Consider the following 11,237-nt stretch of genomic DNA (forward strand, 5'->3'; position numbering starts at 1 on the left):
ACGCGAAATGGACATTCACAGTGACTTTTATCTCCACGACAATACATCGGCGAAGCTCTTTAGCTACTGAGCTAACGTGATAGCATCTGGCTCAAATGCAGATAGAAACCAAATAAATAAATCCCTGACTGGAAGGATAGACAGAAGATCAACAATACTATTAAACCATGTACATGTAACTACACGGTTAATAATTCTCAGCCTGGCAAAGCTTAACAATGCTGTTGCTAACGACGCCATTGAAGCTAACTTAGCAACCGGACCTCACAGAGCTATGATAAAAACATTAGCGCTCCACCTACGCCAGCCAGCCCTCATCTGCTCATCAACACCCGTGCTCACCTGCGTTCCAGCGATCGACGGCGCGACGAAGGACTTCACCCGATCATCCGTGCGGTTGGCGGCTAGCGTCGGCTAGCGCGTCTGCTATCCAAGTAAGTCCTCCTGGTTGTGTTGCTACAGCCAGCCGCTAATACACCGATCCCACCTACAACTTTCTTCTTTGCAGTGTCCATTGTGCATTAAACAAATTGCAAAAGATTCACCAACGCAGATGTCCAGAATACTGTGGAATTATGAGATGAAAACAGAGCTATTTTGTATTGTTTTCAATGGGGTACCGATACTTCTGTTTCACTGGCTACGTCACGCGCATACGTCATCATCCAAAGACGTTTTCAACCGGAAGTTTAGCTGGAAATTTAAAATTGCACTTTATAAGTTAACCCGGCCGTATTGGCATGTGTTGCAATGTTAAGATTTCATCATTGATATATAAACTATCAGACTGCGTGGTCGCTAGTAGTGGCTTTCAGTAGGCCTTTAACTTACTAGGTCAAAGGAGATGTGTATTTTCTTCCTTCAACACAATTATTATATGCAACAATTAAGCACCTGCCTTCATCTGCCTTATGCACTTGAACTACTATTGTCAATTTGTTCTTGATCTGCCCTGATCTTAGATCATCAACCTGCCGCGGACTGCAGATGGAACCTAGCTTTTGGCTACGATTTGGCACCTTTGTTATGTTATGTTATTTTCATTGATTATGCACCCCCCAACCAACTGTTACACTTTACATTTTATATATTTATTAATGTGCATTGTCCAATGTAACAAATACAGCAAATGGCAACTTACCATCAGGAGTTTTATAATACATCTATGAACAAGCTTATTGGTGTGTCTGGTGGGACTGGCCAAAGTTAAGTAGGAGAAAATGCGGTCGGTTAAAAATTATTCAATGTCTCTGTGCGGCCCGGTAGCAAATGCGTCACGGACCGGTGGTTGGGGACCCCTGCTCTATGTGACAGGCACATACTGCAAAAATGCTCGTCAAAGACTCTATATGTCAGGAGCGCTCTGCTCTTTTTTAAGAACCTCCTAACACCTGCTAGTCAAAGATCATCTATATGACCGGAGCCCTTAAAGGGGAACTGCACTTTTTTGGGGAATTTTGCCTATCATTCACAATCCTTATGTAAGACAAGAACACATATGCTTTTCTTTTTTAATGCATTCTAACTCGTAAATAAATGCGATCAAAAGTCAGCTTACAATGGAGCCTATGGGAGTCATTTTATTCTGCATATAAAGCACTCTAAAAATGTAAACACCGCCATCAAGGTTTTATAAACATCCTGTAAGAATATATGTAATGTAGTAACAGTCACATTCATCATACCATTTTATATTTCTGTGTTTTGTCCATTTTAAGCATAGAGCGACGTATTCATTTCATTTTTCCTCAGACAGCATCACTGATTATTACGCACTGCAGACATCATGGGAGTCAGCAAACATAATAAAACATCACTTACTGTACACGGTCTGCTCTCACTAGGATGTCAACTGTTGATATCCTTCCATTTAGATAAAGAATGACTCATAATTCTTGCAAAGGGTTAAAAAAAAAAGGTGGGGGCAAACCAGCATCTTTCGCTTGTCTTTCTCGCCATCTCCGGGTATAAATTGGCTGTCAAAGTGTACCAAATTCTCAGTTTAAGTCCAAATAATTTTACTGTCCAGGTGAGAGGCATGATTTATGATCAATATTAGAATTAACTTTCACAAGGTCTGAGGCGAGAAAGCAGCTCAGCAGCTGATGAAGTCAATATAGCAGCAGAAGGAAGTTGCCTCTCTCTGATCAATGCACCGCTAAATGTGGGTCCTTAACGTTAGCGCTTATAATAACAATATCGCCAATACTTGGTTATTATTCAGGTCACGACATGTAAATGCAGTATTGTTGGCGCTTTTTGCATGGTTATTTAGTGGGTTGTATGGTCAGAATAAACGCAATAGACGCAATGACATCATAGCTCCCATTGCCTGCATTGTAAGAGGACTTTTATTTACTACTTAGAACGCATTAAAAAGACATGGGTTTTTGTCTTTCATAAGGATTGTAAATTATGCGTATAATTTAAAAAAAAATTCCAGTTCCCCTTTAACAGTCTATAAGGGCTCCGACTCAAAAACACAAGGCAAAGATCCTCTTTTTTAAAGGACCTACTAACAACTGATAGTCAAAGATCCCCTATTTGACAATAGTTTTTTACGGTCTATAAGGGCCGACTACAAAAAAGGCTAGGCTGTGTTTATTTTTAGGGTTGTTCCGCAAAAATGCTTGTCAAAGATCCTGTATATGACAGCTTAGGCTCTGCTGTTTTTAGGGACCTACTGAAAAAAGCACTAACTAAAGATTCTCTACATGACAGCAGCCCTTTACTATTTAAAAGGGCTGACTACAAAAATGCTAGTCAAAGATCCTGTAAGGACGTACCGCAAAAATCATTAATCAAAGATCGACTAGAAAAACGCGAGGCAAAGATATTATATTTTTGGAGACCTACTGCAAAAAGCACTAATCAAAGATCCGCTATAGGACCGCAGCCCTTTATCATCTATAAGGGACTACAAAAACGTTGGGCAAAGATCTTCTATTTTTAAGAAACTTCTGCAAAAATGCTGGTCAAAGATCCTAAATATGACAAGCGCCCTTTACTATCGATAAGGGTCAACTACAAAAAAACGCTAGACATTTATTTTTAAAGACCTACAGCAAAAATTATTTATCAAAGATCCGCTATATGACCGGAGCCCTATACCATCTATAAGGAGTACAAAAACGCTAGGAAAAGATCCTCTATTCTTAGGGACCTACTGCAAGAATGTTAGCTCTTCACTATCTATAAGGGCCAACTACAAAAAGGCTAAGCAAAGATCTTCTATTTTTAGCGACCTACACTAATCAAAGATCCTCTATTGAGGTCCTGCCTTCTGCTGTGTGTCCTCTTACCCATTATAAAACCCTGATGGGAGCGCCTGACCACGTCAAAGGAGTGCTGGTCGTCGGTCTTCAGGATGTCAAAGACCACGTAACCGCCCGTGTTGGAGGTGGACGTCGTCGTCCGTAGGAAAATGACATCTGTCGGACACGACATGGCGACAAAGCGTATTCAGGTACACGTGGAAACGCTGGAATCGGCATGATCGGCCTCACCTTCTGGCTGACTCAGGTGTCTGTAGGTGGGCAAGCTGAAGATGGAGTAGGTGATGAGGCGGACGGGGTCTCGCGTGCAGACGTCATCGTTGAACGGGCAGCTTTTGACGCAACGCATGCTGGCCGGGTTTCTGGCTCTGAGGCGAGGAGGAAACATTGCATGAGGACAGAAAGACTAGTGTGCATTTGAGCACGTAGAACCTGGATAGCCCCTGCAAAGGAATGAGCGGATGCGTCCAAACCCACCGGGCAAACTTTAAAACAACACTTGTGAAAGTTAGCAAAGCGAATACGGTGGGGCTTTCAAAATAAAAGCAGGGAGCTGAGCCAGGCAGCAGGTGAGTCCAAGTTATTTCCTGAGCTGCAAGCCAAAGTGCGGTCGGGCCCTGGAGCCAAAATAATATATACTGATGTGATCCAGTGACATCACAAGAACAGGGTCAACATTTTTGTCCAAAACAAGATGTCTCACTACGCATGCCAACGCAGCTTGCGTCCAAAAAAAAGAACCCCAAACACCCAGATACTGTAATCATTGTCATATTCAATGATTAATGTGGTATTTTGACAAAGTGGGCGCTTCCAATCCAAAGATTTACCATAACCACACTTATGTTACACGTTTCAATCAGCCCTGCTCGCAAAAAATGCTGGAAAGTTGTGTCGGCTTGCGTTTATCCAGCTGAGTGGCTACTGGTATCACTTACAGCAAATTAAGTGCTAATCACCTGACACCCGCTCTCAAAGGCACCATCCATCATGAGCGGTTCCACCACTAATTGAGTCGCCATGCTGTTGCTGGGAAGCTGCCCATAAGGTGCCCAAATATAGGTGGAGAGCTTATTTTTTCCCCACTGGACTGGAAAAAAGTGGTCTAGCAGGAGTGTTGGTATAGAAGAAGTAGTCAGTGTACTTTGCAGTGACTAAAGAGGTCATTGCGAATACATGGAAGGTAAACAGTGGACACTCATTAACCTGCCAATCGCTAACAGGCGCCAGCTGCTGGTTTAAAGCGTGTACTGCAACTCTTTGTCATACACTCACAGGACCCTGGGGAATCTGTCAGCAAAGTAGTAATTATTTTTTATAAATCTAATAATTTCATGGCCTGTTTACGACCTTTTGAATAAGGTTTTTAACATGACAACCACGTTACCTTTACATTTGTTTAATCAAATATAAAAAATAAACCATCATCTCATCTCGTGGCCACTATTGCTGTAGTATTAATATTACTAGTTTATTTAGACAGTTTTTATGCTTGATTGCCAAAAATACATTAAAATGCATAAAAGAGTTAAAAAAAAAAACATCTGGGATAGGGGAGAAAACTTGGAAGCAGGGATGACTATCTGAAAAATTATACCTATATTTATCTATTTATTATGTTGGGCTTTTTTAAAATGTATTACATTTAGCAATTTTAAGGGTTTTACCCCTCTGCTAAATAAATTATATACACTATTTTGCGTTTTGTTTAGCACGTGTGAGAAGGATGTGCAAACTGACAGTTCCACACAGCTGCAGGATCAGTGCCGCCGCTGCACAGACAGACGAGGAACAGACGAGAATCCTCCATCTTACAGTACGTGTGTGTGTCAACATATTTAAACGGTCAGAAAAAATATATATACTAGATACATTGTCTATTCAGCCACATCATTTTATAATGTTATACTGTAGCTGCTAGAGGACTTAGGGGACTGATTAAAACAAATTAAATTGATGTATTTTGGTGTCCTTTAGTATTCATTTAATGACGTTCGGTTTTATCCACATATATGCCGTACTTTCTGGACCATAGGACGCACCGGATTATAAGGCGCACTGCCGATGAGCGGGTCTATTTAGGTCTTTTTTCATACAAAAGGCGAACCTGATTATAAGTCACCTTAAAGGGGTCATATAATGATTTTTTTTCAAAATTTAAAACATTTCCTTGTGGTGTACATAACATGTAATGGTGGTTCTTTAGTCAAAATGTTGCATAGATTATGCTTTATAGACCATGTTCAAGTCGCTTTCTGACAGAAAATGAAAGGATTTCAAGTGCGCCTTATAGTCTGAAAAATACGGTATTAAAATATCTCGTATGAAAAATGTTTCTTAAAATATGCATTTTTTGTGTTCTGAGCAAAGTAATGTGCAACCTCACTGCCCCTCAATGTAGATGCACTGCATGACTGCTTCTAAAATGCCCATGAAAAGTGGTAGATGTCTCCTGCATGTTTGAAAATATAGCCAAACGCCACAGGTATGAGCATGATAAAATAAATGTGCAGTAAGTAAGAGTGTCTGTAAACCACGCTATACTGTTGGATAAGCTTAAAGCAATCGGATTGGATAAAACCTCATCGAGCTGGATGCAATCTTACTTGGAAGGGAGGAAACACGTGGTAGAGGTGAACGGCACACTGCCCCCCCTCGCAGTAAGCTGTGGAGTCCCCCAAGGCAGTATATTAGGGCCTTTACTGTTCCTAATATACGTAAACGACATGTCATCAGCATGCGACTGTGAATTGTTCCTGTTTGCGGATGACTCTGCCGTGCTGGTATCCGGCAAGGACAAATCACAGGTGGAAAAAATCCAAACTCTGTAGAATTTGCACCTGGCTCGCTGACAACAAGCTATCCATACACTTAGGTAAAACGGAATCCATCCTATTTGGGTCCCAAATCAACCTTAAGAAAGTCAGTGGCTTCACTATTAAAGTGGGTGACATTGTTATCACCAGGAAAGATGAGGTCACCTACCTATGTTCCATTCTAGAGGCTAATCTTTCCTGTGATAAAATGGCAACGAAGGTACAGGTAATCAAAAAGGTCAACCAACGAACGAGATTTCTCTACAGAATCTCCTCTCTGGTCAACAAAAGCACCATGAAGATTCTAGCGGGAACTCTCATTCAACCCTTTTTCGACTACGCATGCACCTCCAAAACCCTCAAATCTAGACTCCAAACATCCCAGAACAAGCAAGTCAGATTACTTCTAGACCTCCACCCCAGATCACACCTCACTCCAACCCACTTCTCCAAAGTGGGCTGGCTCAGGGTGGAGGACAGAGTAAAACAACTTGCACTGAGCCTAGTCTATAAAATTCGCTACACCTCCCTGATACCGAAGTACATGTCAAACTACTTCCTTAACCACAACACCAGGGGGAGCTCCACAAACCACGTCAAACCCAGATTCCAATCTAACAAAGGTCTTAACTCATTCTCCTTCTATGCCACATCAATATGGAATGCACTCCCAACAGGTGTAAAAGAAAGTGCATCTCTATCCTCCTTCAAAACCGCACTAAAAGAACACCTCCAGTCAACTACAACCCTAGCCTAACCCCCTGCCCCCACCACATTCAACCTCCCCGGATTGTAAATAATCAAATGTAAATAATCAAATGTATATTCTTGTTCTTATGCTTTCTGAGCTCACTATTGTCACCGCTCGCTGTACATATCCTATGAAGTCAGACACTACAATGTCCATTTCTCAGATGATATAATTGTTAATGACTGAAGTGCTGATAGCAACCCAACCTAACCCCCCCGCCCCAACCCCCTCCACCCCGATTGTAAATAATGTAAATAATTCAATGTATATACACTGATGATTAACTTGTGTGATGACTGTATTATGCTGATAGTATATATTTGTACCATGAATTGATTAACGTGGAAGTTGAAAAACGTATTCGGGTGTTACCATTTAGTGGTCAATTGTACGGAATACGTACTGTGCTATCTACTAATAAAAGTTTCAATCAATCAAAGTCTCCACCGCGATGCCCAGTATAGTACACCCAAAATCCTAATTTTAAAAAAGGCGGTCTGAGCCACTTTTCAATCGCTCACGCAGTCTTAGTAAATCGCATGCAACACGCCCACTAATAGTACACACAATTTAAAAAGTTTGCACATGCTGTTTACGGCACGGTATTTTGAGTTTAGTAAATTAGGTCCATAATGTTTTTGCGGCGCTAACGTTGTGGTTAATCTAGCACCAAAAAACCATCAGGGGATTTCACAAACACCTTTATTACGTGTGTTTAATGCATCAACATTGGCATTTCAAAATATAGAAAATGTCCTGGGAAAATTGTTAAAAATATGGGATTTTTTCCTACATTAGAAAACGCGTAATCTACTCAATTTTATATCAATTTATTGATTTAATACTTTGTAGGGTTTGCTTACCATGACATATTTAAATAAAAACAATTCTGGGCTCCTTCACGTAGCTTATAGTTGAGACATTTTTCCAGCTTGTTGATATTTCGTCCTGGATGTTACAGAAAATATGAGAATGTGTGAGTTGCTGCCTGCTTTTCTTTACTTATATAATAAGCCTACTATTTGGCAAAACATGTATACAACGTTTAGATTTTTGGCAGAGATATCTTTTCTGTCGTCTTCATGTACATCCATCTCTGTTGCGCTATTTGATTGAATCACGGAACATGAAACTCGCCGCGCTCCTTTAATGAGCCCACACTGCGAGTGTTACAGAGGCCTGTCAAGCGGACGCCGTCGCAAAAACTAACAAAATGGGAAAGAAGGACAAAAACTGGATTTCCCGACAAAAAGTGAAAGTGCTGACAGGTAAGCAGAGGAGACGTATAGTATTGTATAAGCGACCAGCATTCCAGGATGGAGAGAAATAGAAGGGGATTTCCCCCTTCCCCCAGGCCGCCACTTGAGTAGGCCTGAATTGGGGCGAAGGGAGGTAGATACACCCACCACTGATCACCGGTCAGTCCGGGGCTGACAAATACACACAAGATTCTAACCCACAACAAGGGTTGCAAAATTCCGGGAATATTCAAAGTTGGAAACTTTCCATGGGAATTAACGGGAATAAAAATTGAATGCAACATGCTAGCATCTTGCAGCATGATTATTAGCTAAAACAACCTGATTTAATGCAAATTCAGTTGAATTTCAACCCTTCACTGTGCATTCCTCCATTACATGTGCAGTGCACTCTTCCATCACATGCACAGATAATTCCCAGCATGCTACACACTACAGCAGGGCTATTGAGGCCACACTAGTATTTATACAAAAAGTATTTGAGCCCAAGGACTTCATTCAGTCAGGTAAGTTTTGATGATATTACTGGGGTAAATATATTTGATCTATGGTATTTAAGTTTAATAGAGGTGTAACTGCTTGTTACTGTATGACTGTAGACTACTTCAGCAGACTTCCACTCAAGCTAGTTAGCTAGCTGTTCCTGTACTTGTTAAATGATTTTGGGGCCAATATCTCTAGCTAGCTAGGTTTATGTACCTCCACAGTCTCATAATGAACCGAAAATATTTCTCAGTTAGCCGTGATGCTAATTTTCCTCTATGTTAAATCCCATTCATTTATGCTAACAACGTTAGCGATCCCAATTTACCTTTTTTTATGATCTGTAAAGTTCAACTAGCAAATACTAAATCAAAACGTGTAGTCTCCTCTGCCTTCTGTTCTGCTAGCCATTCTGTTGTCATACAAGAATGTAGGTTATAGTTTGATTTAGCATGCTGTTTGAGTGTTCATTTATTCATCTAGTCAATTTCTATTCATTTGTCCATCAGTAAAATATTTTTAAAGACTACTCCAAATGTTTAGCTGACTATTTATATCTGTGTGTGGCATTGCATTAGTGTTTTACAAGCTTCTCATCTTATTCTACAGAATAAGATGGACTGTGTCCAACTTTGAATAATCAAAAAATGGTCAAAATTTCTAAACTTCCCGAGCTTAACTTCCCGTGGTAAATTTCCAGAAAGTTTCCAGAAATTTACCGGAAACTTTCCACCCCTTTGCAACCCTACCCACAACCCTCAACAGTGTGCTCACCCATGTGTCGCTTGCTGGTAGTAGGAGGGACACACAAACGACAAGCAACGGTATGCTCCGTGGATGTTGTAACAGGTCTGAGAGGCGGAGCAGGTGTGAATCCTTGCCGCACACTCATCGATATCTCCATGGACACACACAACACAAAGATTAGTAGGAATGCATATATTGTAAATAACAACAGTGTGTATCATATAGAGATAATTGCACAGGTCCATTGAGGCCTGTGAATGAGTTAGGTGACATTTAACCCTGATAAAGACACAAAGTAAACCATTTTGGATGTGTTACCTTGGCATGTGTGCCCATTCGTTGCAAGAGTGTATCCCGTGGGTGGGCAGGTGCAGTAGAAGCTTCCGGGGACATTGGAGCAGTGGTAGGAGCACACTTGGTCACCAGTGGGCAGTGCACACTCGTCGATATCTGACAGGGCAAAATAGCTGAGCATCGCTGCCTCTATTTGTGAACATGACAAGTCAGCACTACAGCACCTTCGCATGTATTCCCATCAATGTCGCTCAGCTGGTAACCACGGCGACAGTAGCACTGGTAGGAGCCGTAGACGTTGGCGCACTCCTGGCTGCACGGGCTGTTCACACACTCGTTTATGTCTAGAAAAGTGGTTTGATTTTGGCTTTACAAACATAACAATGCTATTATTTTATGTAAAGGTAAATGGACTCATTACCATCACAACTGCTGCCATCGTGGGTTAGTTGGAAACCATTGGAGCAGCTGCACTGGTAGGACCCCTCTGTGTTGTCACAGTTGTGAGCGCACAGTCGCCCGGGATAATGCCTACACTCGTTGATATCTAAAGACAGGAAATATATGGAAAAATCATAAACAAAACATATTAAACTTTACTGACCAAAATATAAGAGAACCTCGATTATAACTCAACACCACTTTTTCGATGCATTTTTAAAATGATATTTTTAATATATGTGACATAACACATTGTTTGACAACACAAATGTGACATAACAGTTTTGGAATATTTATATATTTTTAATGGTGAAAATTGTACCGTAATTTCCGGACTATAAGCCGCACCTGACTATAAGCCGCACCAGCTAAATTTAGGGGAACATACAGATTGCTCCATATATAAGCCGCACCCGACTATAAGCCGCAGGGTTTTGATGTGTAATTACCGTAGTATATAGGGGTTCCTGCTACCACGGAGGGGATTGTCGGGACAGAGATGACTGTTTGGGAACGCAAAGCGTCCCATTTATTAACAATAAATCTTTCAATCATTCAATCAAACTTTCACATCTTTGACATGGCGAACAGCATTCGTGCAGAGTACAAATAATACAACGGTGCAAAGTAATACAAAGTGCTCGCCTGTACGTTATCAAAATAACCAGCCTACCGGTATATGAAAAGTCAGTCTTTAATCATTGTGTCATCGTCTTCCTCCTGCGTACTAAAACCACCGAAATCCTCTTCGTCGGTGTCGGAGAAGAACAGGCCGTAAATAAGCCGCACCCTTGTATAAGCCGCAGGGACCAGAACGAGGGGAAAAAGTAGCGGCTTATAGTCCGGAAATTACGGTATTTATTTTTTAAACCATCTTTTCAATAAAAGTGAAATACCGTATTGATCTGAATATAAAACAATTCTAAATATACAACAGACTCCCCCCGCCCCCCCCCAAGACCCGTTTATGGAAAATAAATAAATACCTGAATAAAATTAATCCTATTTTTCAAGAACATGTTCTGTATATGTATGTGTTTCTGTCTATACAATCCAATCCAATCCACTTTATTTATACAGCACATTTAAACAACAAAAATGTTTCCGAAGTGCTGCACAACAATATTAAAAACAGTATTAAAAACAATATTAAAAACAATAATCAAATATT

General features: G+C 40.8%; 1 protein-coding gene across 1 annotated transcript in view; it reads right to left on the minus strand.

Moving 5' to 3' along the window:
• The window catches only part of LOC133661366 (fibulin-1-like), a 31,155-nt gene that overhangs the window by 2,546 nt on the left and 17,372 nt on the right, over positions 1 to 11,237 (minus strand). The window contains exons 11-16 of the mRNA XM_062064526.1: positions 10,047 to 10,172; positions 9,850 to 9,969; positions 9,650 to 9,781; positions 9,359 to 9,482; positions 3,507 to 3,643; positions 3,303 to 3,431 (exon numbers count right to left, since the gene is read on the minus strand). Coding sequence (XP_061920510.1) covers positions 3,303 to 3,431; positions 3,507 to 3,643; positions 9,359 to 9,482; positions 9,650 to 9,781; positions 9,850 to 9,969; positions 10,047 to 10,172 — 768 coding nt within the window. The remainder of the gene's footprint in view (positions 1 to 3,302; positions 3,432 to 3,506; positions 3,644 to 9,358; positions 9,483 to 9,649; positions 9,782 to 9,849; positions 9,970 to 10,046; positions 10,173 to 11,237) is intronic.

Source organism: Entelurus aequoreus, linkage group LG12 (genome assembly GCF_033978785.1).
Source record: "Entelurus aequoreus isolate RoL-2023_Sb linkage group LG12, RoL_Eaeq_v1.1, whole genome shotgun sequence".
In the NCBI taxonomy this organism is placed as follows: Eukaryota; Metazoa; Chordata; class Actinopteri; order Syngnathiformes; family Syngnathidae; genus Entelurus; species Entelurus aequoreus.